At 37.1% G+C, this 27331-nt stretch overlaps 1 protein-coding gene across 2 annotated transcripts; it reads left to right on the top strand.

The window, feature by feature from the left end:
• The first annotated feature begins 37 nt into the window (after positions 1–37).
• Positions 38–27331, top strand: PAIP1 (poly(A) binding protein interacting protein 1). Of its 2 annotated transcripts, XM_066181117.1 has the most exons (12): positions 38–220; positions 1561–1678; positions 4924–5105; positions 10352–10540; positions 13959–14071; positions 17193–17304; positions 18881–19006; positions 21113–21219; positions 23174–23291; positions 23422–23476; positions 24084–24177; positions 25813–27328. In XM_066181117.1, the coding sequence occupies exons 2-12, from the start codon at positions 1648–1650 to the stop codon at positions 25904–25906; spliced, it is 1221 nt and encodes a 406-aa protein (XP_066037214.1). In that variant the 5' UTR covers positions 38–220; positions 1561–1647; the 3' UTR covers positions 25907–27328. The 2 variants fall into 2 exon arrangements, with proteins under 2 accessions (XP_066037214.1, XP_066037213.1); XM_066181116.1 differs by lacking the exons at positions 38–220; positions 1561–1678 and adding an exon at positions 3347–3581 and having other exon boundaries at positions 25813–27331.

Raw genomic sequence — 27331 nt, 5'->3', positions numbered from 1 at the left:
GAGGGGCACGTGGGGGTCGGGGGCCCGCGTCACGCGGCGTCTGAAGGGCGGCGGCGCGGGTCGGCCGCGGTCCTGGCCGAGCCGGCGGCTCCGACAGCGGGAGAGCGGGATAACCGCGCCGAGCTGCCCGTGGCTGTCCTCGGAGGGGAGGCGAAGGTCGCGGCTGGCGAGGAGACGTGCTGAAACGCGTGTGTTGGACGTGGGGCTAACGCCGTAGCACGTAGGTGGTGTCCTCTTCATTATTGTTACTTCTTAAAATGCGCGATGAAGCAGCGAGATGTCGGAGTAGTAGGTGCAGTACGGGAACAGAAAATGGGGAGCTGTGTCAACTTTGGACATTAGGAGGAATTTCTTCACAGAAGGGGTGATTAGATGCTGGGATGGGCTCTCCGGAGACGTGGTAGAGTCGCTGTCCCTGGGAGTGTTTAAGGAAAGGCTGGACGCGGCACTCCGTGCCACGGTCTAGTTGTCGTAGTGATGTTCGGTCATAGGCTGGACTCGATGATCTCAGCGGTCTTTTCCAGCTTAATCGATTCTGTGCCTCTGTGATTTTATAGCTGTTGAAATAATACATGGTTGCATCAAGAGCACATGGTTGCATCAAGAGGCAGTTCCAGAGGACAGCCAGGCACACTGCCCATTGCCTCCATATATTGTCTTCCGCGATCCTGCATGTGTTGTCTTACTTCACACGATCTGTGGGTTCCCTGTATGAGTTAGGCGTATTTTGTTTTGTTGGGTGGTTTTTTTTTCTTTTTATTTTACTTAAGTCTGTGTAGCTGCTCATGCAAACTACGTCTTGCTGGATGTGTCACACAGCTTCTAGACTTGTAAATGGTGACTTAGCAAGTAAAGTATTGAAAACATGAGAGTTACCCTGAGAGTAATTAATAGGATACTCTACTACTAAATGTTCATTACTGTGCTTTTAAATAAGCTTGTGTAAAATCTGTAGAGCTTTAGAGCTACATGTTATACCTGTGCTTTATGTTTTGGGCTCAATAACCATTGACTCCTACTACCTGCCTCATCAGCATGGTAGCGATTGGAATAATTCCAGCTATTAACAATAAATTAGACTTCAAAAGCTAGAACCAGCCCTCTCCTTTTTTCTGATTAGAAGTATGTTATCAGCATTGAAAAAAACCAGAGTTTGTAAAAATGCCTGTGGTCTGAATAGTGAGAAGGTTACAGTGTGTGACTTCTCTGCACCAGGCACTGAAGATGTGTGTGGATTTGGATCTGAACTAAGTTTTAGATTATTAGGTAAGACACTTAGGACAAAGCATGTATCTCCTAGTGGCTGCCTAGAAGTGTTCATAATTGTATTTGGTGAAAATTTTAATCCAGTCATTGGGTGCTTAGGATAGGGCTGGCTAGTTTAGTGATCTCAGTGGTTCTGCTGTGTGGTCTCAGGCTTGAAGTAATTCACAGCTACTCAGGCCAAGACGTTCTTATCATAACGTTAAGCAGTCTAAAGGGGTCTACTGTTGTAGGTAGTATTCGGGGGTTTTCATTTTGGAATTAACTACCTGATTATTTTTCTTAATTTTGTTTTAGGTGTCTGCACTTGGGAGAGGAAATTGTGTTCCCAACCAAACACAACTGTGTTCATGCAAACTTAAGTAGTGCATCTGCAAGAAAAATATGGATTTGGGATCACATTCCACTTTAAATGGTAAGTAGTTGCCAAAAGGTCATTAAATTAATATAATATAAAATGTCTGCTAAGTAAAAAGAATTCACATTTATGTCCAAAGGTGAAAACTTACCTTGTTCAATAACTTAAGGCATTCAGTTCCTCTTAGGTGTATACCTTAAAGAATGAGATTTGCTAACTTGATAGATTGATATATTCAAAAGTGATCCCATTATATACTGATGGACATTTTTGTTTTTCATCTTCACATTAATGTAAGCTTTTCATTCTCCTCCTGGTAAGGCAAAGCCTACAGATGTAGACAGAGGTCATAATTTAGGCATTAAAACTGGAGCTGAAATAACACAAGAACACTGAATATTTTTAATGTAGAAATTTAGTAGCTAATTTATGATCCTTAAAGAATTGGTAATACTACTTAAATTAGTTTTGACAATGGTTTATACAAGTGAAGTATTATAATTTTTTTCAAGATTAATTCAAAACATCCTGCATCGGCTCTCAATCCAGTTGCATTCTATATTTCCTGAAGGGTTGCCTAGGAACACTTTCCCTATTAACCTCATTAATTTTAACTTGTGACACTTTTAAGGTCTGGCCACCTTTTTATCTCGCCAAAAATCAGTCCAATTCATGCCTTGAGGAACTAATATTTTATACCCTGCCCTTTCCCTGTTAATAATTGAAAATGGTAACAATGTAATAATAAATTCAATAGGAACTTGACTTCTAAAGACACCATTTTACAGTCTTATTGGATTTTTTTTTTAATACTAGACAGTGCATTTCTGATTTTTTACTTGCCTATTTTTTCACCCCTTCATGAATGCTGAAGAGCTTGACCAAATGCCACATAATCTTTTGATTTTGTCTGTAGCAGGAACAAGTGGCAAGGGTGGCACAGACCAGGGAGACAAAATATAAACTCCCTCAGCAGGATCAGTTGAAGTGTAATTTGTGGCACACCAGATCATGTTTGCCCTCCTTATCCTGAAAGCCTATTTTGAGACAGAGTTTGCAAAACAAGTAGAGCAAGACTTTGGACTGAAATTGAAAAAGAATAGATTAATTAAATTGTAAATGGACATGTGAGTTGAACTATTCACAGTTTATGTGATAATATTAGGAAAAATGCATACACATGAACCATGTTCTTCAACTGGTTCCTGTTGGCATAGAAGGTGGTTGTAAAACAACAATAAATCAGAGGAGCATTTGTTGTCCCATCTTGTGTAAATTATACATGAAAACATGTTGTTCTGAACAAACATACTTTTATTAAGTAGCCCTAACCATACAATAACATGGTCATGTTGGAGGCTTAACTTTATGGGGTTAAATTTAGAATTTCGCCTGCAGCTTTTCCACCCCTTTCTGGTGGAAACAGCTGTGTATACACAGCGTGGCGTGATGCACCTGTGGCTGCAGGTCTCCCATTGTAGCTGAAGCCTTGGCCCTGCAAGGGTCACCTCGCCTCGCTCGTTACCGTGGAGATGCACTCGCAGGGGATACGGTGCCTTTGGAAACGCCGTTTCCAGGCTGCCGCGGGCTCGGGGCGGGCGTGGCCGTCGCGGCCGTCGCGGCGCTGCGCAGGGGTGAAACCGAAAGTGCGGGGCCGGGGCGGGCCTGTGCTCCGCCCGCCCCCCGCGCTCCGCCCGCCGCGCTCCGCTCCGCTCCTCCCTCCCATGAGCGCCCGAGCCGCCCGGCCTCAGCATGTCCGAGAGTTTCGACCGAGCGCCGGGTGCCGGCCGGGGCCGCGGGTGCGGCGCGCCGGAGAGCGGCGGCAGGGCCCGCCCCGCGGGCAGCGCGTCCCTCGGCTCGGGCTCGGCCGAGGAGCAGCAGCATCAGCCGGGCGGCCTCTTCCCGCAGCAGGAACCATTGCGGCCTCCGAAGACGGCGCCTCTGGGCATCGGTATGGCAGGTATGGGCTGTTCTCCCCGCTCTTTCTTTTCGCGGGGCACCTGCGCGGCTCCCCGCGGCGCCGCGGGGGCACCGGCAGCTGCCCCCGGGAGCGTGGTCCTGTTCCCAGGTGGGCGAGGTGTGCGCCGCGCTGAGGCCGGGTCAGCATGCTGAGCCCTGGAGGCCGGCGGACACCTTGGTGGCTAGGGAGGGGTAGGAGGAAGAAAACCAAAGAGAATCAGCTCACCACCTGCTGACCGATGCCCAGCCTGTCCCCCAGCAACAACTGACAACTCCTGGCCAACTCCCCCTCAGTTTATATACTGAACGTCACATTTTGTGCTATGGATTGTCCCTTTGGCCAGTTCGGGTCAGCTGTCCAGTCTTTGCTGCCTCCCTGCTTCTTGTGCATCTGCTCACCGTCAGAGCATGGGAAACGCATGTTTTTGGCACCTGCCTTATACTGAATCCAAACCACAGTGCTGTATTAGCTAGCAAGAAAATTAACTCTATTCCAGCTGAAACCACCATTACTGGATTATGGTCCTAGACCAGGTAAAGGTGTGATGTTGTATTGCAGCTGCTTGCAGTACTCTCTATCCTTTCCCCCCTTTTGTGCCCCTACATCTGAATGTGCTTTTATCCATCTGTTAATCTGACTGCAGATGGTCTCAGCCTTCCCCTTACTGAAGAATTCCAGCCTATTTGCAAAAACAAACCCAACCCAACAGTAACACAAAGCAATGCTTGTTGGTCAGCTTTTTCAGGTAGCTATCAGGTTCTGTTTTAAATAAACTTATGAGCTACTCTGTGAAGACAGCTTTGGAAGATAGTGTTTTAAAAACACTTCAACTGAATGTTTTGGCAAATGGTATATAAAAACAATAATAGCCAAAGTCCTTGAGAATTTTTTGAAAGTAAGTGTTGGTAAAAATCAGTGATGTCTGTCATTTATTGACCTTCCAAATGTATCTTGTGTTTGTATCTAAAATCTGTGAAAAATCACAGGATAATCAAATGTACTACAAGCAGATTTACGAGCTACTTAGGTTAACTCTTAGAAGATGTGTTTACATGGAGAAGTTTTTTCCCCTTCTCTTTGTTTCTTTGGTCACCCACCCATGAGCACTGTTTACTTTCTATCATATGGAAAGACATCTAGAGTGTGTTTAAATGAATATCCATACCTAAGAATGAACAATAAAACCTATGTATTTAAAGTAAGCCTATGTATTTAAAGGAAGTATATTTATAGTAAAGCCATACTTCAAGTAAAAAAAAAATGTATTCTGTGTTTATTCTGTGTGCATATCTAATGATTTAGTGATTTCTAAGACAAGCTGTTAATTTTTTTTTTTTTTCAGAACACCTGCAAAAGACAGGAATTCCATCCGGATCACAAGATAAAGTTTCAATTCTTGACTCTGGACCAGAAATGGCTGAACCTAATTTAGCTGTGGATCCTGTAGCAACATCAAATTTGTCTGCTAAAGCACCTGAATTTTATCCACCAGGATACAACCAGAACTTCAATCAGAATTTCACAGTGAGTGTTTTAACTTCATTCCTTAGTATATGCCAATTTACTTGTATTCAAATTAATAGTGTTTTCCTGAGGTCTTTTATGTCAGATAATTTGAATTTTATATTTTCTGAAGTGATTGCAAAAATTCTGATGATGACCTCCAGAGTTGCAGCCAAGATGTTAAGTGGTAATGGGTGAATATTATGATGTACATAAGACCCTCTGCTGTTGGATATTTTACCAAAGTTTGCTGCAGATAACCACATTCCTTTTTGACTACACCAGGATTGGTTACATCCAACGTGAGAGTAAACAGTTTTTTTGGTGACTATCTCTGTTGTAGTTACATCTATACTGAATTTTAAGTGAAAGCATAACTTCACTTTTATGCAGAATTCACAGGTTTTTGAGGAAAGCATGGGAAAAAGCTTGAACTTTAGCTTTTCTGAGCACAGGCTTTGCCTTTCCTGAATTTCCTGTGCCACAGGTACTATTCGTCATGACTGCCTAAGCTAGTGTACCATCATGTGTCTTAATTCCTTCAGGGGTATTGTGTCACCAAAGGGCAAAAAGTGTTAGACTCATTCCTAGCAGTTACCCACCCACACTCCTAATAAGAAATGTATTTCCAGCCAGACTCACATCAATTTGTAGATGCATCATGCAATAAAAGCTGGTGCTTCCATTTTCTACTCCATTGTTTTCCATGTTACTGCTTCAGTAATTCTACTCCAGGGAAGATCTCTGAATTCTTGGAAAATCTTTTTGTTATGCAAGCAGTCAGATTCTGGTACTCTATCTAAACAGGTGGGAACTTTTACAAATACAATCAAGTGATAAAAAAGGGGATGCTGAATCAAATAGATTTTTAATAACTGGTAGAAAAATATTTTGAAATCTTTTCCTCAGCAGTAAAATTGATGTTACCTTGGTGTTAGCAGCTTTTCCTGTTTACTGTATGTAATTGCTCTCCTGTATAATAAAGCCCACAGCCAATATACAACAGTGCCAATGTGAACTTTGATGAATCCATAGTCTAGGGGAAAAAATAACTACTTTGCCCCAGCACTGGTTACATGTTTTCTATAAATAAAGTGTTTCAGTTTCAAGACAAAGAAAAAACCCAAACAACCTTTCCAATTGCATACAAAGTGTGCTCTTAAAACTGCAAAGTTTCAATACCAACAATGTTGCTTTTCAGCTGTTTTGCAAAAACACACAAGTATGTGGGAGTTCCTGGTTGCTATGCTGTTGGAATATGCTATGAATGTGACTCATCTATTAATAAAAATATCTCTGAAAAAACGTTAGCAAAACATGTTTCAGGGACTTTAATCAGAATATGATACACATAAAACTGTGGTATTTTTCTTTCATCCTTCACTATTACAAAATCTGTTGGTTTTTTGAGTTTAGTTACTGAAGGAATTTTATAAACTGGTCTCACTTGTAATAGAAATAAAAAATTTAGTACACTTTACAGTTACACTGCTTTTGACCATGAGTTTTAACATTTGAATCAAAACAAAGTTTTGAGAAAATTCTTTTTTTACTTTGTTAGTACTTTTCAGCTTTCATATATGAAGATACCTACATTTTTAGATCTGAAATATTGTATTTCTCTCATAAAAGACACAGTTGTTTTGCAATAGCAAAAAACATTTATTATTTTTTAAAAAAGTGTTGATTTCTTGTTTGATTGTGCACCATTATAATTACTGTGTCTGTCCATGTAATATTTGATATTGGATTAGTTAATTTCCAGTCTTTCCAGTTTTTTGATGCTCAAAACTATGAATTACCTGTGAAGGCAGTTTAAGGAGTACAGCTTACGAGGTTTACTAGAATTTTCAGGAAAACTTTACCAGGCCTCCGTGGAATTCTCTGTTTGGATACAGAGTCCAACCCCTGAGAAATTGTAGATGTCTGCAGCAGAATTAGTGACTAGATAGATTTGGATTGCCAGTGGGAAACATCAGATTTGTTCCGTGGAATGGCTGTATGGTAATAATATGGCTGTCACTTGAACAGATGGCCATAATGACATTCTTCATAGCTTTAGGACTGAGATTTTTGTCGTTTTAGGGTTCCACAATCCTTCCCTCCTGCTTTTTTCCTTTTTAGCTTCAGTAATTTCCATCAGAAGATCAAGCCACTGAACCTCATTCAGCATGCATAGGTGGTTTTGTATATGAAACAGTCTTTTTGTACTTGGGTTTGCAATAACTTTGTTGGAAACTTGTTGAGTGCATATAACTGAAGGGAAAAAAAAGCTTGTTTCTAAGAAGTCTGAAGAAAAATCAAATCAATTGTAAGTTTTTAGTGACTAAGTTCATAAGTCGAAATGTGAATTTACTAGATAAAAGAAAACAACAATCAGTACATATACAGAAACTGAGTCTTAAGAGCAGATTTGTCCTGGGAATTTTTGCCATAGACTTTTTGTTTTATCTTGATGTAAAACGGTTGAGTTTTAGTACTTATCTAGCATTCTGCTCTTATGTATGTAAACTCATGAACTGACACACGATAAAAGAGAGGCAAATCTACAGTTTTTCATCAGTAATTCGTTCATTGTGAATAATCCAGGATCCCATCTATAGCTATCAAAGATTGGAGAAAGAAATTGGAGTGCTGGCTTGATGGAATAATTATTGAAGTTAACAGAAAATTTCTAGTTGACTTTTGTGGCTTTAAATTACAACTCTGTAGTGATGTGTAATCTTACAGGCTTCTGTTAACCACCTCCTCTTGAAAAATCCTCAAGGGTCGTTTGCTTTGTTTTCCTTGGGTCGATACATTGCATGGTTCTACCTTTATGTTAAATTTTAAAATCTGACAATTAAAAATGCAAGTTCTTTGTCTAGAAGCTATTGGGCTAGATTTTGTTAGTTTTTAAAGTATCGAGTATAAATAATTTTAATAAAGTTATGTATTTCTGAATTTCTAAAGTACTCATTTTTCACTCCCATTTATTCAGTTCCCTGGTGTAGCTACTGAAACTTAGACTTCTTTTGAAGTTGCATTTTTAGTACAGGTAGATGAATATGATACAGAGTTTAGTTCTCTGTGTTTAGCTTCTTAGTTACGAACTGGAAATAAGAGTATACAACAGGGACACCAGTATACCAAATGGTACTGGGATCACTTACAAAACGAGGGTGTTCTCCAAGACTGGATTCTTGCCAGGTGAGTGTGAGAGGAAGGATACTTTCATTTCTGCTGAGGATCTTGTAACAATCTGATGGTTGTCAGAATGAGCAGCTTCTTTTGCTAGCTACAGCAATTGCAAGCTCTGGAACCTGGCTGGAGAGTTTTCAGGCAGGTTGTTGGGAGAGATGCTAGTTCAGCTGTATGTGATTAAGCTGCAGTAGCTGCTCAGTAATGTAATAGTTTTGTGAAACAAACTAGTTTTAAATTTATTGTACAGAACTCCTACTGGGCTGTTTGAAATTGCTTTATATATGTTGATTTCTTTTAGTGAAGCAGAGTAGTCATATATAGGCCTTTTAGCCTTTACTTTTTGGGTTTGTAAACTCCAAGCCGTTAGAATCATAGAAGACTTTAGGTTAGGAAGGACCTCTGATGTGCATATGCTCCAGCCTTCAGGTTGTCAAAGGCTTTATGTAGTAATAATTTGCCTCTATTTCTATAAACCCGTGTGTTTTTCCTATTTCTGGTGGGCAACATTAAGTTATTTATTCTTTAGTGTTATTAACTGGCATATCTTCTACTTAATTAAATATCGTAGAAAAATCTTTCTAGTTTTACTTCTGTTACACTGATGTGTACTCCACCTCACTAACTTACGGTGTGTCTGAATGATTTTGGAAATCTGCTTTTTTTACCCACACATTCTTCACAAGTCATGAAATTAATATCAAGATGTGATTTTCAACAATGTGTACCTGTCTTTCTTATAGTTATACCCAGCTGGAAAATTTTCACAGATCTGTGTTGCTTCTCAGTAGAGGAGAGACAGGCATTTCGAAGACAAAATAATGAAAAATCCCTATTAAGGAAGTAGAAGGGGGAGGGGGAGAGGGAGAGGGAGAGTATAGTTATAATCCTTGTCGACATACTTATGTACACTTAGTAAAAAAAGGAGCTTTATCATTTTAGCTCAGCTTTACTGTAGATATCCTTTAAATATTTTTAAATGGTGGAACAGTTGAGAATTCTGATTTTCTTTTTGTTTCTCTTATATAAGTTTTGAATTGATAATTGTAAGTAATTTTTTTTAGAAGTGCCTCTTCAGGCTCCTTCTTGCATTTCTGAAATCTATGAGGTGCTTTACAAAAGCTTTTGTGTGGTGTGACAAAGTGATTTATTTGTTCTGTGTTACTACTAGTGATATCACAAAGTATGCTGTTTTCTTTGCTATTCCCTTCATATTCCAGGATTATAATAATCTGGAACAGTATTGACTTTGGATACTCTCACATAGATTCAGTTCTGAATGGACAAAATCAGTGTTCTTCTGTTCCATCAGTGGGAGCATAAATACCAATAAAGTGATATTGTGTATGCCCTCCTCTCTTTAGAGAGCAAGTGTGTTTACTGTCTTGTCTGGTTTTAAACCTCAGTAACTGTAAATTGATGGAATTCCATTTGAATAGTTTCATTTCATGCATTGTAAATCTTCCATCTTTTGCCAAGAGATGCAAATACACTGACTTTAAAATATCATTTTTTCTGATTATACTTCTTACATGGGAACAATACTATGTGTTTATTGTATTTCTCTAATTGTTCTCCCTTGTGCATATTTTTTGGGTACTATACATGCTTATCTAAGCCCAAAATACTTTGTTTCAAATTTTCCATTCTTTTTCCTTCTACATTTCATAAATCCACAATACAGTTAGTGTCCACACCAGGAATGGGTGTTGGGCCTCAGTTTGGTAGTTCTACTCTTAACAGATAAACTTACTTTGTTTGTCAGTTAATCTTGCAGCCAACTTGGGAAACTTACTTCTTTTTAATCCATCTTTTTATGTATTTTACTGGGAGACCCTAATGTCTGTAGAAATACTTTGCCTGGTTCTTAAGGTGATTGGACTACATGGTGTTTCTGAGGTCTGCAGTCTAGGAGGTGTTGAGGTCTGTGCTCTGTAAAAGTGTTGAAGTGAACTTTGTAATAAAGGTCTCTATTGAGTATGCAGAGACTCAAAACTAAGGGCTGTATGTTTATTTCTGGAGACAGAAGGTGTAACAATTATTCCAGGTTGGTTTTAAGTAGTTAGTATATTCTTTCACTTCTGTAGGATTCTTCCTTTGAAGATCGATGCGATGGCTATCTGACTCTGGCTGAATACGTACAAGACTTTCTAAATCACCTCACGGAGCAGCCAGGTTGTTTTGAAACGGAAATAGAGCAGTTTGCTGAAACACTGAATGGCTGGGTTATCGCAGATGAAGCTTTACAAGAACTTGTTGAACTCATCTATCAGCAGGTAGTGTATTCTGTCTTACAAGATGGACATTATGCCTCTGTTACCCAGTGTCGAAGACAGGCATTCCAGTCTTTGTTACATAATTGTATCAGCACAGTATTTTAACAATTTGATATTCTTTCCTTTTAGACTGAAATATATGGGGAGGGTTTTTGCTCAGTAAATTGAAATGACAGCTCAGATTTGGGATCCCTGAATTGTATACATTTTCCCAGTTTGCTCTGTTTCCTTTGTTGTGTGTTTGTATCTCCTGGGTAACATACTACAGTTGAAATTATGGTACTTAATTAAAGGAAGTTGTATTTCAATTGAGGTATTTATATTGTAAAGATTGAAGCAATTTATACAATATTGTATACTTTCATTCCTTTGAAAAAAAATCTTCATAGTCCTAAGATACTTTTAATTCCTAGGTTTTTAAAAATTTAAATTCATACCTACTGTACACACCACCCTTTGGAAAACGGTTCTTTATTGCCAGGCTTTTTTCATTATTTGAAATATACCTATTTCAGAACAGCGTAATTGGAGAAAAGGAAAACTCCTCTAAAGGTAACTAGGTCCAGTCCCTAGTTGATGGCCATGGAAATGAGGACAGAGACCTTGAGCTGAACTCTGCACTAATTGGGGGAGCCATTGGAAAGAACAGCTTAATATGTGTTGCTTAGCAAATGAGCTCCTGTTACTGTCTTTTGGGCTCGCTGCAGAGAATAAAGCCATGCTTCTGGCTTGCTCTTTATTATGTTGGGTGTCTCACTCTTTCACAGGTTTGTTGCTTTCAAGTTCTACCTTGAATGCAGACTTTTACTCAACTGCAGAATATTTTAATCTGGTGTATGTAGAAGTGGAATGACTGGTTGGTCATTGTACAGGACTGTAGAGTCTCATGTTTCTCATTATTATACAGAATTAATGCAAATTTAATTGAGACCAGTTTAGTTAGACATGATGATCACCTGTGCTGTATTTGGCAACATCATTTTCCCATTCTTTATTTGAACCCAGGGAAGATAGTTTAGAAGGAGATTAAAATATTCCATATAACTTTATTGGAAAAAAAAAAAAAGAGAATTTTATGCTATTTTTAACTTCCTGTAATTTAAATACATTGACTCTCATTTAGTAGATGTCTTTAATGTTGCCTCTTCCTCTCTGCCCCAGCTTAAAAACAAGTTCAGCGTTAGGGTTTACTATGACTTTCTCAACTGAGAAGCTCAGTGTTAGTCTGAAATTATGTGAAAAATAAAGTTTAGTGCCAAAAAGCTATGCTAGTATGCAAAAGCATCTCATTTTAGATATGTTGTATGTCAGGCTACTGTAGTGTTTAAGTGAAGCCAATTACACTTACTACTCTTCTGTTTTGAGCAGAGGCTTAAGTATTTGTCTTCTGGCTTTTCACAAAACAATTTAAATTGCTGAAATTTTTAAGCATCTGCTTCAGTGATACAAATTTGACTCAGCTAAGCAGATTTACAGATGCTAGGTTTGTAGAGGAAATCTACTGAAATGAAGTAAACCCAAGTACTGCAGAGTCTTCCTTTCACCTCTGTGTAAGGTATCTTAGCCTGTCTATAAATATTAATTATATATTTACCTTCTTATTTATGTCTGAACGGAGTGAAGTGCCAGTTCTTTTGTCTTACAAAAGTTGGACACTGGCTTCATAGTTTAAGAACCTTGACTTGTAGTCTAGTTAACGCAGTGAATTGTTCCTGTTAGAGGAACTACAGTTTCTCAAGATATGTGCTGGTAGATCAGCCTTCATGCTTAGATTGTGACTTTTTTGAATTGGAGATAAAGTGGCTTTACCAGCAATAATTGTTCCAAGAATATGATTTTGCAATGTAATGATTATTAATATTATTAATGATTATTAATATTATTATTTCTAATAATATTAATGATTATTAATATTATGAGGAAGATATAGGATGAACTTTTTTTTGTCTGTGTATGCTATGCCAGATCGTAATACCTAAAATTTAGTTATTTCAATGTTTGGTGCAACCACAAGCACAAACCAACTAATAAGAATATAATGTTTAAAAAATGCAGATGAGGTTTGAAGAATTTGTGTAGGTGTTTGGGTGTTAAAGTTTTTGTCTGGTGCGGGTTTGTTGGTTTAGGGTGTTTTTTGTTAGGAAAAGTATTAAAAGGGTTTGCCTTATAAAAAAGGAGTGCCTCTTCTAGTCAGAGCAACTGACTGAACCAAAGCACCGAAGTATTTTTGGGTAGTTCACATGCCTCTTACTGGAAAGTGAATTCCATTTGCTATCTTAATTACTTTGTTGTATCTTCCAAAGACACTTAATTTTTTTTTTCCAGCAACTCTATGCACATAGTAGAATTAGAGTAAGTGAATATTTTTCTCTACACATAAGAGGTGGCTAGGTGTATTTGCATTAGCAAGACTTTTTTTCAAACATGTTGGAACAGTTCAAACATGCAAACATATCTTTAGCACTGTTAGATGATCAAGATGTAAAAGAAGTATTCAAAGATGATAAAGCCAAAGGAGAAGTTTACTGTGTTCTTAATATCCTCATTTTCTTTTGGGCAGAGCTGGTGAAGTTATTTGCAGCAGAACCTCTTTTCACTGAAACTGCCTCTGAGAAATAATCTGAAATTCAGGTGTTAGACGAGGCTTGAAAATGAGTGAACAGTTGCCGCCTTTTGTATTATCAGATTAAAACAAAAGATTTTTTTACTCAATATCATTCCTACCACCTTTTTTTAGATGACAAAGGTGTAGATGTTCAGCAGTAACAAGATTGGTTGTAGAAATAAAAGGATCCATCAAGAGCTGTTAATTGTAATGGTGTAGTCTTACTCTCTGATTCAGAAGTTTGCTCTTCTGCAGATTGCTGGAGCATGGATGGTAGAAAGTATTTCTCTTTACTTGCCGTATTCTTACACTCATTCCTTGGGTATTAACCATGGCAAAAAGAGATTATGGAATAAATAGCTTATCAAGTGAAAGAAGCCAGTTTTTTATGATGTTGTTTGAATGTACTCATTGTTCCTTGAGAGAGTATGTGTTCTTTAAAAAGTATCTTAATATCCACTGTTGATTTTTTTGTATAAGCAGACTGTGAGTGACTTTGAGAAACTCTTTAGTTGTAAGTTGCAGTGCAGAAGTAGAGTTACATGGAGACAGTGGCATAATGGTGGTTGTTTTCTTAGAGCCACAGAATCACAATATAGTGAACTTTTAAGTTCTGCTGAAATGCGTATAGCAAAATGTTGAAGCAATACAAAAGTGAACATGGTAAATAGTAATTATTAATCATTAATTTTCTGCTCTTGAGTTGTCTGATCAACATTAAGCATGGATTTCAAAAAAGCTTTTAAAAATATTTTCTGATAGTCTAATAATTAGTTTTATAAATAATTTATTTTCCCATTTTTATTTTGGAAGGCCACGTCTGTCCCAAACTTTTCATACATGGGAGCACGGTTGTGTAACTATCTATCTCACCATCTAACCATTAGTCCACAAAGTGGGAACTTCCGACAGTTGCTGCTTCAAAGGTCAGTATCAGTCACTTGAAGCCTGTTAGTCTCTTCTGTTACATCTGTCTGGTTTTAACTCTTCCTGTTGTGTACATAGAGATACTTATTTTAAAAAGTAGTATAGGTTGAGGAGTATCAAACCACAGGTACATGCTGAGTATTGAGCACATGCATTTTAAAATATTCTAATATTTTTAAATATAAAAATAGGACTCCATTTTAAGTTCTCTGGATCTGTTGCACCTAGTATATTAGACTGATCCCGAAACAGTGCAAATTGGGAAGTTAATCTGCTTTAAAAGTATACTAAATGCACATAGAGTATTGTCCTTGTCCTTTGATTCTTGTCAATACTTTCCTTCATTGTATTTTTTCTTTAGTACTTCTGGTTTTGTCTGAAATTGCTGTGTAAAGTTTTATCACTGATTGGCTAACTGACTTTGTATCTATGAAATAAGTGTATAAAATCCAGAAGGATAAATTTATTCTGCTTCAGTTACTGCAGATTTCTGGGGACCTTAGCTTAATAATGATTAGACTTTGTAGTGGACAAAAATGCAACATTTTAAAATTGTTATGTATCTTTCAAGTATTACTGCATGACATTTGAAGGCATACTGTACTTGGACACTTCAGAATTCTTTAGAAATTTACCTTTTGTTTTTTGTTTAAAGACATCTGGCTTGCTAAGCTTCAGGTTTGCCTCTTATTTGAAAAGTTTTTACTTAGTCCAGGAAAAGTGTGATAAACTTTTACTGTAGGGCATTCCAATGGTTTTTTATTATAAGTGTGATGTTGTGGTTTAACCTGGCAGGCAGCTAAACAGCCTGGGGCCCCTCACTCACTTCTCCCGCCTTCCCAATGATATAGGCAAGAGAACTGGGAGCAGAAAAAGTAAAATGCACTGGCTGAGGTAAAGATATTTTATTAGGACAGAAAACGATGGGAATATAATAACAGTGATAAAAGAATTAGCATATACAAAAGAAGAGACACACTCTCACCACCACAATGCCCAGACAGTTCCTGAGCAGCAGCCCCCAGGCAGATTTGTCTCTGGTTTATATGCTGAGAATGAGGATGCATGGGATGTAATATCAGTGTGGGGTCAGTTGTGTCTCCCCTAATTTCACCCCAGCCTCCTCACTGGTGTGGTGAGAAGCGGAAGAGTCCTTGATGTAGTGCAAACACTGTGAAGCAACTGTTAAGACCAGGGTATACAGAAGCTGAAAATACTCATTTTTCTCTTAGTTTTGTTGTTGTTGTTGTTTGTTTTGGTGTTTTTTTTTCTTTTAAAGTTATTAATTATGATTTTTTTTAACTGTGTGTTATTTGAACATGAAAGGAAATCCCTGTTAATGTTGCATTTTCTGGTTCTTGGTTTTGAAGCAAACCCAATGGATAACATAATTGTTAGCACCCTGAAGCCATTAATTTAAAGTTGCATGTGTTTTGCATTCTAATATGGATGAAATTGGGAGCACAGAAGGTGTGTTCAGATAAACAACCTAATAATGTGACCATACAGATGTCATCTTCTGTTTCTCAACAAAGTTTTTACCTGAAATTTTGTATTTCAGCTCATTAGATTCTTCAGGTTTTCCACTGTTTCTGAATCCATTACATAATCATTCAGTATACATTAAAATTTGTCTGGGTTTCCTTTTATCTCAAACATTTTTTAATTTTGTTTTTGTACTGTTATGTAAACTTGTGTATTTTTGTCACAGTTGCTAAATACTAGGAAAATTACTTCACTGCCATAGTTTGTTAATCCTATTTTTTGTATTTATTTTTAAATTAGAAAGTCATGGAATCATTTGGGTGGGAAGGGACCTTAAGAATCATCTAGTTCCAAGCCCCTCTGCCATGGGCAGGGAACCTTCCACTAGACCAGGTTCCTTAGAGCCTCACACAGCCTGCTTAAACACAGGGATGGGGCATCCGCAGCTTCTATGGGCAACCTCTCTCTGTGCCTCACCACACCTACAGTAAAAAATTTCTTCCTAATACCAAGTCTAGACCTGTGCTCTGTTAGTTCAAAGCCATTCCACTTTGCCCTGTCACTACATCCCCTTTGTCCTTCTCCTGCCCTCTTGTGCGCCCTTTTTAGGTACTGGAAGGTGCTACAAGGTGTCACCAATGCCTTCTCTTCCCTCAGTTGATCAATCTCAGCTCTCTCAGCCTGTGCCCATAGGAGAGATGCTCAGGCCCTGTGGTCAACTTAGTGGCCTTCTCTGGTCTCAGTCAATATGTCTGTGTCCTCCCTGTGCTGGGACCCCAGAGCTGGATGCAGAGCTCCAGGTGGGTCTCACCAGAGCAGAGCAGAGGGGCAGAATCCTCTCCCTCCCCTGCTGCCCACGGGGCTCTGGGTGCAGGATACAATTGGCTTTCTGGGCATAAGCATGGTCTGTCACATTGATCTTCTCATCACCCAACAATCCCAAGGCCTTCTTGGCAGGACTGTTCTCAACCCCTTCCCTGCCTAAGCTGTTCTTAATGCTTGGGATTGCCCTGACCCGTGTGCAGAACCTTACACTTGGCCTCCTTGAACTTCATGAACTTCATGTGCAACCCCAGTTGCACAGGGCCACTTCTCAAGCCAGTCAGGGTCTCTCGTGTGTGCCATCTCTTCCCTCCAGAGTGTCACTTAACACCACGCAGCTGGGTGTCATGAATTACGTATCACTGTCACTTAACATGGCAAGATAAAGAATTTTTTAAATAAGTGTAAAGGCATCTAAGACAACGTGGTAAGCACCCTGAAGAGGGGAATGTGTCCATTTCTTTGGGTATTGGCTGCCTGTGTTACTGTTGCACATCCTGCATATTCAATTGTATAAATTGCGTAACTGCATTAATTTCTACATGTTGTAAGTTGTTATCTTTAATTTTGCTGCATCAGCTATCTCAGTGTTTAAAGACATAATCATGTAATCATATGTGTTCCTCCAAAAGGATGCAAATCCACTGTTCTTTTGTGAAGGCCTCTCATTCCTTTACAGATCATACATCCCAGCATTCAGCATGTAAAGAGTTTTCATACAGTTCATAAGTTATCAGCATTCCTTTAAATGAGTGGCATGTTACAGATGTTGAAATGGCTACAGATGGTATAATTGTGTTTTAATTTTCACAGGTGTCGAACTGAGTATGAAAACAGAGATGAAGCTACCAAAGGGGATGAGACTACTAGAAAACAATTTCATGCCTTTGTGCTGTTCTTAGCTGAACTTTATCTTAACCTAGAGGTAAGAAGAAAGTTGAGTGTCACATGGCTCTTCATAAACTTTTTTGTTTGTGTAGGTAAACACTGAAATGGACAATAATTTGAGGTCTTTTTCTGAAGGCAGAGGGCAGTAAAGTAAAAGAACTTTAAAACAGTTTCATTATAATGCGTATGTCCGAGAAACATATAAATAAAAAGGATAAGATCATTAGAAAAGAAATGTATAAAAATTAAAAGTGCGAGAATTTGTGCAAGAACGAACCACAAACATCTTTGAAGTGAAGCTTTTGGTATTTTCTTCTACTGGCAAAACCCCCAGATGGTTATACTTAACCAACATAATAAATGCTATTAAATGCCTAGCAGAAGCAGATCAGGATCAATAACATGTAATTCAGTATTCAGGTACGAATAAGAAGTGTTAACAAACTCTTGAAGCAGATATGAAAATCTTCAAAATGAGGAATTGAAAATAAAGACTTCTAAAGATATTTCTTCTGGTAGTTGAGTCATTGGCTCATGCATGAACTATGCAATCTTGTATTTAGATTTGGGTTTTGTATCTGTGATATGTACAAAAATGTATACAATTTTTTTTTAATTTTTATGCCTGTGCATTCACCAAGTTCACTTCCTGCTGTAATGTGGTTAAAAATATATGTTTGGCTTGATTATTTCAGATTTAAGCAAACACTATAAAAATGTTCTGCTGACATGAGGAAAATCCTTCTCTTACTTCCATTTCTGGACCATAACTGGTCCTTGAAATCAGCTTTTCACTTGCTAGGAAAAAAAAAAAAGGAAGATTTTCAAAGACTTTGGAACATAGGAAGTTGTCCATTTGTGGAGTATAACATGTTCCTTGGCATACACCATTTGGTTTCAAATCACTTTCTGTAATTTTTTAATTGTATAAAGACTGCCTTCTAGAAGTAAGCTACCACTGCTTTAGACAATATGTAATGCAGTTTGGAAAAGAGCATGAGGTTCTGGGAATTTGGTATTTTTGGGGCCTTTAGACAGGCATTTGGTAGGCAGCTTTTCTTAGCAATTTGTTATCAGAGAAACAAAATTCTAGACGTGCATTGTTACACCACAATTGTAAGGACATTACTCAGGTTAAGTTTCCCATACCAAGCTGTGTGGTGCAGTCAATGTGCTGGAGGGAAGGGATGCCACCCAGAGGGACCAAAACAGGCTTGGAAGGTGGGACCATGCAAACAAGGTCAAGTGCAAGGTACTCATCTGGGCCAGGCACAGATACAGGCTGGGTGAAGAATCACTCAGGAGCAGCTCTGCTGAGAAGGGGTTTGGGTGTTGGTGGGTGAGGACCTCAACATAGCATGCATCAGAAGATGTTTGTCAGCAGATGGAGGTAGGTGATGACCTAGATGATGTTTAAGGTCCCTTCCAACCTAAACCATTCTGTGATTCCAGGAAAATCTGTGTTCTAAAATGGTTACAGTATTTGGCATATAGAGGTCAACCATATTGATCACAAACCAAATCATACAGCATTCAAGAGAGAAAATGTGCCTAAATTAATTTCTAAAACTTAAGTCTTTTAAATATTGGGAGGTTTTGTATATGTTTTGCAGATTAAAGGAACAAAAGGACAGGTTACACGGGCAGAAATTCTTCAAGAAGGCCTTCGGGAATTACTGAATGCACTCTTCTCTAATCCTGTGGACAGTAATTTGATATGTGCAGTGAAACTGCTGAAGGTGAGACAGTAGTTTTAAAAGAAAAAAAAATCAAGTTTTGTAAACTGCCTAGCTTTAATATAGGGAATAGTAGGGTAAATTGCAAACAAGGAAGTATTTGTAGGGGTTTATGTATTACAGCATTAGCAGAGCAAACTACGTTTTTTTTGTTTTCCATAGTACCATTAGTAGTGAGCCAGTAAAAAAAGTACCAAGATGCTCTAAAAATAAATTCAACACCATTTGTGTACAAGTGAGCAATAGAACTGAAGTTAAGGTGCAAAGAAGTAAATGCTTCATCCAAATCTCATTTTGCTGCTTCTCATGTGGGAGAAAACTGTACCAGTCTAAATTAGTTGTGAGATCTTCGGTATACGCTGCGTTCTGAAGGACACTTGGCCATTGAGGTCCACCACTTTCTGTGGCAAAAGGTTGTTAATATCCATTACTTCATTCTCTGTTGTCTGTGTCATTACTATTGTAGAAATATATAGATTTTTCTTTCATGTTGAAAATAAACCTCTTTGCTCATAACCCCTATCTTTTCCTGTAAAATGGTTATCCTCTGTGTAGGAAAAGCTCTTATCTTCACTAGGTATCATTATACTTGTAGTTGGGAAAACAGTTTAAATCAGGAATGAAGGTTAAGTGCTAAACAGTATTTTTCTGAAGATTTTGGGTTGGCTTGTTTGTTTTTCTTCATTCTTTACCCTTCATCATACTCCACTGCTTCTCAGACTGTTCTATCTTGAATTTCATTTATGACAGCTTATTTTGATATCATAAACAGAGAGTAGGGAAGAGAGATTTTTGTAATTTAAAACTTTCATTAGAAGTTTGGATGTTTAAGGAGGTTGCTTCACAGCAAGTGTGAGATTCTGCTCAATGAGCACATTCACTGCTGTGGTCAGTCCTTATGTTGGCAGTGCTTCCCTGAGGCAAGGCCCACTGAAGAACATCTTTAAGCAGCAATACACAAATCAGGAAACTTTACAGTGCAGTAAAGAAGAAAAGAAGAAGAAAAATAGTAATCTAAATTGTTATATGAAACACTGTTGTATCTAAAAGGTGTTACAGAATAGAAACTCTTTGTTTTGTCATGCAAGTGTTTTCTGATGTTTTACAGTATCTACAAATGTTGAATATATATGTAGCTAGGCTGGGCTACCTCATGAAACCTTGGTTTCACTACTGAAGAAATAAATGTCTCATTTTATCTTTTCCATTTAATACAGTGATAGATACAGGTTTTTTCTCTGTTTGCTGTGCAATATGTTTATTTTTAATTCATCTTGATGCTCTTACCTAATTATCCAGGATTAAGGTAAGACCACTGTGGAATACTACAAATGCCAAGCAAATGCTGACCAATATACTTGCTTTTCTCTTGGGATTTTATCCCTTTGTATCCTCAAGTGCCTTTCCAAGCATTTTTGATCATGTAATATTTATGCTGAGGAGATTATTGTAACTGGCAAACTATTTCTTTTTTCTGATTTAACACCTGTGCAAGTATTGGGCAATGAAGTACATATTCTTGTAGTAAAAGGCTTTCATCCATAGCTGTTCTAGACTGACTGCTCTTAAGGCTTTCCTGGCAGCAGCTTTAGCCTCCCAGATTTTTATGTATTAAAATTCAGGTTGACTTCTTCAGATCATTCCGGTCTCTTTTATATATACCCAGATGAAATTCTCTGGCACGTGTGATGCTGGCCAAGTTGACTGAAGTGTTTCTAAAGTTCAATAAAGTATTTGCTGTTGTCATGCAAACTGGTGGAATCAGCTGCAAAAATAAGATTTAAAGGAAGTAAAGGATAGTAGTATGTACTTAAGATGTGACCAATGTCACTGAAGAGTTGTTTCAGAATCATATCTCAAGACTGAAACAAGTGGCTATGAACTTCTAGGTAACATAAATATTGGACATAGAGCTCCTATATTGTCTGGAATTTAAAATACTCTATTTAGGAGGTCTATTAATCTGTTTAGCAAAAAGATACAGGCAGCTGGGAGCATCAGCCATCAGGTAGTCCCAAGTGTCATGAATTGTTACTGAATTTCTTATGTTGACTGTTTATTAAGGATGTCTAATTTTCCTTTAAAAAATTACTAATCCCTTGTCTTTAGTTGACAGGTTCCGTTTTAGAAGATGCCTGGAAAGAAAAAGGAAAGAATGATATGGAGGAAGTGATTCAGAGAATTGAAAATGTTGTGTTGGATGCAAACTGTAGCAGGTGAGAAGATAAGTTTACTTGCAGTGTTTTATTTATATGAAAAAGAACACCTTGAAAAATCTTCAACTATAATGAACAGGTCAAAAAATTATCTTTAAAATTTATGTTTATGAAAATTAATGTGATGTGTAGATCATTTGCCATGTAAAAAAAAAAAAAGAAAAGGTGTTTTTCAGTTGAAGGGTAATGAGGCTTTTTTGGCAGTTGGGTTGATTTTGTTTTGGGGTTGGTTTTTTGTATTTTAGTTTTTAATAGAGATTCAAGTTCCACTGTTTGGTTGGGTTTTTTTAACCTATTAGGTCTTGATATCTTCAATAAGTGCTGTAGGCTCTTAAAGCAGGTATATATAAAAGAGAAAATAGGGGCAATATCTCAGTTTATGTACTTCTAATTTTGAATTGAACAGGATTAAATACATATAAACAGTGCTAAATATGTAGCAGTATTAAATACAGACAAATTACTGTAAGTGTAAAGGCAAAATGAAATATACTTTGTGGTTTGATTTTTGTTTGGGTTTTTTTTTCTGGAGAGCATACCTTTTTGGCAAGGTCTTAGCTTTAATCTGGAAAAAAACGAGCAGTTGACTAATGTATTAGTAATATATTAGTGGCTGACTAATCATAAAATTGTCATATAGACCACCTTTGTGCATGAGGTTATCTGATTCTGCTGCGCTTCATCCTCAGCTTCCTGCAAACTTACTAAAAACCTGTAGAGGGCTCAGATACTGATCTCTTGCCATATGGAGGGAGGCCAAGAGTAGCTCATAACATCTGTGGGGTGTAATTCAGCTGCCCCCGAGGATGAGGAAATTTTTGGTTCAGGAACCAAAATAGGTGGCACAAGTGGACGCTTCAAAGATACAGAACAACAAACTACTTTTGATGCCTTTTTGCTGGTCCTAAAATCATGAGCCAGACACAGGTGACCAAAAGAGGTTATCCTTAAAAGGATCCTTAGGTGCACAACTCCCTAGGTTGAAAAGCACCAAAGGTGCACACCCAGCATAATGTGTATACAGTTTCTGTATGTTTCAGAAATTAGCGTAACTAACAGGGATCCTCGTAAGTGGTGAGGTAATTCTTCCTCCAGCAATCCTTTCTGAATTCCTCCCCCCTACTTAGATAGGAACTAAACTTTGTTTATGAAAATGTGCCTGGGAGAGCTGGTTTCAACCTTCCCTGATAATCCAGCCTTGGACCATCAGCCATTGGAGCCACTGAGGAATTTGTTTAGTTTTTCTTCTAATAGATAGATAAAATGCTAGCTGCAAATATTGTAATAGGCTACAGAGCTACAAATATATGTGTAAAGACTACAGAGAATACATAAAAGAAAAACGTCAAAAATCAATTTCATATTAATTTCAGCTGGGAAAAAAACTGAAAAATTTATTCATTTGTGTATTATTTAATGATACTCTTCTCCATGGACTAGCTTAAAAGAAAGCACATTTTCTCTTATTTTAGGGATGAAGTGAGTGTTGGTATCTAATGTACTGGGGGCATTACTTCTTGATTTTGACTAAAACATTTCAGTATGATGAAGAGGACTAAAGTTAGAATCATAGAAAATTAAAATAAAATTTGAAGATCATCTCCCTTTTTTTTCCCAGTATTACTTTTATCAAAAAGGAATTTGTTCTTCAACTAATACAGCAAGCTGTGGTATCTCAAAACTACAGCAATTTCCTTTTACATATGAGCTCCTTACTTAACAGCAGAGGAAATGGAGAGGGTAAATATCTCATAATAGACACATAAAGCATCTAGACTTGAGCTGTAAAATTGAATTCAGAATTATCTACATGCTGGACCAAGTTTTGTCCTTCAACTTGTTTTGTTTTGGTTTTTTTTATGGATTTAACTATCTTGTATTTGCACAGTAAGAGAAACCAAATTGCTTGCTTGGCACAAAACATTCTAATTTTTGTAATGCTTCTCTATTTCAGAGATGTGAAACACATGCTTCTGAAACTAGTAGAACTGCGATCTAGTAACTGGGGTAGAGTTCATGGAACAACTCCACATGCAGAAGCTACACCTGAAAATGACCCAAACTATTTTATGGTAAGAATATATGGACATTTCAGTTCCTTAATTTCATGTGAATTTGGTTTGATTCATTAACAATTGCATTACTCAAAACTACAAACCTCTTTCTGAATATATGTAACTTTCTGTATGACTTTATTTTTAGAATGAACCAACATTTTACACCTCTGATGGTGTTCCTTTCACTGCAGCAGACCCAGGTATGGCATAAATTTAGCTTACCTGTCTTCTCAATCTTCTTAAATGTTGTAATTAGGTTTATGGTCTGTTGAAGAACAAAAAATGTTATTTTTCAAGAGTCTAAAACCTGTACAACTTAAATGACAAAATTCTGCCTGAAATCCTGGTTTGGTGGAGCACATGATTTATTCTGTGTTAAAGGTGGTAGATGTTTGAAATGGAGAATGTGCATTTGACTTCATACAGGTCAGAAGGACTTGTTCAGTAGTCCACATCATTTGGTCTTTCCAGAAAGCCAGAAGTATTCAAGTCTTCTTTTGTTTGTCCATTGTTAGCATCAAAATCAAATCAAAATCTTTGATTTCTTTATCTGTAATCTAAGCACAACGTGGCATAACATCATTTGAGGTTAGACATCTGCTACTACCTTTACAGTTCTTTGGGAAGTTAGGCATCATTCTTAGACATCCATTCATGTCTTGAGTAAACATTGCAGAAGGAGCTTTTCCGGTTAATGTTTCCTGCCTTTTATGGTTTCATTAACCAGCCAATTTTCACACTTTATGTCTTCTGTTAATTTAGAGGACTAGTCTTATATGTTACTCAGTCTCATTTTTACTTTGCCAGATTATCAAGAAAAATACCAAGAGCTGCTTGAAAGAGAGGATTTGTTTCCATATTATGAAGAAAATGGAGCAGATCTGTCAGGACCTGGAGAGCTGTATGTTTTCTTTTTTGATGACATATTTTTTTAATAATAGTTATTTTTATTGTGATGCTGTGATAGTGCAAACTTAGGGTTCCAATGTTGACAGAAAATGAAACTAAATAGTATAATTTTTTCTTAGTTCTACAGTGGATGTATTTGTTTGGGTTTAAATTGGTTTTTAATCACGTTTGAAACCTATTTCATGTTTATTCTGCTGAATATGGTAATTTTAGTTTATGCACATGTACAAACATACTTCTGCATTTAAAAAAAAAAAATTGCAAGCAAAATGAAGCACCAAGCCTTCAAGTGTTTGTAGTGAGGCTACCTGAATTTGTTTGACTGACATGCATGAACATCTCAGCAAGAGATGATTACAGACTTTCCAGTGTCTTTCAAAGGGAGAAAGTGTTAACTTTCTCTACTCAGCCAAAGTCCTATTCCCTTCAATTAGTGGGCTACTCAGTATTCTTGTAGAGCAAGAAAAGCAACCTAATGGCAAAAGGGGAAGCAGTAGGTGAGAATATAGTCTGACTTTTTGGCACTGGTTTATAAGAAAGAAATATGTAAAATAAGTAGAAGAAATATGGACTAAAATGCCTCTGAATTTTATGCTTACAGAGGAGGACTTTCACACCATGATTTGACATACAAGAACATTTTCAGTGTTGTTTTTATGTGTGATAAGAGTGCAGGCATGGATCACTATTTTTTAGTAAATTAGAAAACTTTCCATTTGTACATAGCTGAGGGGAATGTCAAGAACTTCGGAAGATATATTAGAGACGCTGTCAGAAATCAACAGGCTCATACTGAAGGGAAAAAATTCACCCATGTGAACCTCTGCTTAGAAGAAAAATGAAAAGTGGAGACAGCAGTTAAAAACCACAGCAAATCCTAAGAGTGACATGTAGAACACTCTGAGTCAACCTTCAAGCAAGGTGACTGTAACCTTCTTTGTTGAAGGCTTAAGTAAAGCTTAGACAAATGTCTGCTGATTCTCTGTCAGCTATTTCTCACGACTGACATCAGGGAGAAGGGTTCTGTGTGAGGGCTCTTCTGAAGGCTACACTTCAACAAGAATGAAGGAACAAATGAGAAATATGTAGACTGCTTCCTCAATGCACAACACTTTGAAGCAAAAAGACTTTTCTTACACATTTTCTATGGCCTTCTTTTACATATCAACAAACAGGAATGCAGGGTTTCTATATTAATGTATTCTGTCTTTGAACTAGGATGTTGACCAATCAAAATTACATTAATATGGTAGTAATTATGGTTTTTTGTAAATGGATCATTACAGGTGCATTATTAAATTTTAGGAAATTTGGATTGTGTGATTGCATTTTCTATCATCTTGGAAACTATTTCTGTCTTTTACACTGGGCAGCATAAGATGATGTAAAAAGGTGGCAAACGCTGTAGGTATTTGTACATAGCTGTGCTGCTTTGAGGTTTCTGTGTATTTGTTTTCCTAGTACCCACTGCTTTTTCCTTTTCTTTCCCTTTAAGAAAATGTCATAAATACGTCATTTATAAAGCTTTGTTTTATTCTTGACATCTACACAAATTCTAAAAATCTGTTGGCTCTAGAAGTCTGTAAACTTAACACCTCTGGTGATTTTTTTTTTTTTGTCCCCTCAGGTATTTTGATGAGATTGATGATGAGATGGACCCAGAAATTGAAGAAGCATATGAAAAATTCTGTCTAGAATCAGAACATAAGAAAAAACAGTGAGATGTTATGTATTAATGTTAGTTTATTTAACCATTTTAGATATGTTTAGAGTGAAGGGGGACACAAAACATTTGTACCAAAATGAGAAACCAACGTTTCTCTAAGTACTGATGTTACACTATTTCCATTTTGTTTAACAGAATCTGCCAAAAATTGTAAACTTATGCCCTGTAACTTAAAATGTTGTGTATATATCATAGTTTATTTTGTGAAAAATGTTTTTTGAACAATGTTTTGGCTGCAATAAAAAATATTTTAAAATTATAATTGAAATTAAAATTTAATGGGGAACTGTCCCTTAAAACTTCCCTTGAGGAAGAAAGGGAAAGAATAATGATCTGAATTTGCTTGCTTGTTTGCTTTAGTATATATTGGGATTTACTCATCCTGTTTACCATATACAATGTATCTTGCATTTACTTCCTCCACTTCCCCCCCAAGAAGAGTATGGTCCAAATAAGAAAGAATTTTTTGTTTCTGTATATCACGATCATGAAAAGTGGCTTGTGAAAGTTTTGTGTATGAGTTTTTGTTTCGTTCATTTCCTTTTTATTCTTCTTTCAAAACACACATGGATGAGGTCTAGACTTTTCTTTTTTCCTGCAATAAATGTTACATGTTGATATGTGAAAAAGCAAGCAGTATTTTGGAAGTGAGGTGCTTTCAAGATCTTTGGTTCAGATAAGCTTATTTTCAAATCTACAAGAAAAAGCTATTCTGTAATTTGTTGTGTTCTTCAAGGCAATAGTAATACAGTTATGTTCTAAAACATGCCTCTCAAGAGTATGTGCAGTGCTTTTTTTTTTTCTTTTTTCTAGTAATGTATCTAACATGTCTAACCATTTGCAACCTTGTAACTTTCTTTTATTCTTCTAATTTTATGTAGTTTGATTTAATTTCGTGGTTGGAGTAAATTCACATATTTCATAAATGTTAACATTCTGAAGCCAACTGCTCTTTTTTTGACTCCATATAATCATGTTGGTTTTCCTAGGATATTCCATTGTTGTTGTTGCCAAACTCAGTTGAACTGTTTCCTGTTACTTGTTGCTGGTTAGACTTGAGTAGAAATCCTTACCAAAAACAAACACAAGTATTTCCCAACAGTTAGCTACTCTAAAGAACACGCATTGTAAATATGCATGTAAATAATTCTGATAATATTTCACTGTTATTTGTTTGGTTAAGTTGTGCATCTGCTAGTAGAGTAAGCAGTGACTGTTTTCTGGATGTTTATTTAACATACTTATTTAGGTTGGAGTTTTGGAAAATAAAATTTAACTAGCTTTATTTCCTTTGGCATAATATCACTACCTTGTCTTCTTGCTTTAAAACAAAAACAATTTTTTTATCTTCTTCTATCTCTCCTTCACTGAGCATTCCTTTCTCTTCTTCAAAGTACACAGTTGCAGAGATGACTATCTT

Source organism: Chamaea fasciata, unplaced genomic scaffold, assembly GCF_029207755.1.
Source record: "Chamaea fasciata isolate MVZ Bird 193981 ecotype frontalis unplaced genomic scaffold, bChaFas1.0.hap1 SCAF_4, whole genome shotgun sequence".
NCBI lineage: Eukaryota > Metazoa > Chordata > Aves > Passeriformes > Sylviidae > Chamaea > Chamaea fasciata.
Note: the sequence above shows the minus strand (reverse complement) of the source record. Positions and strands in the feature narration are given on the sequence as shown.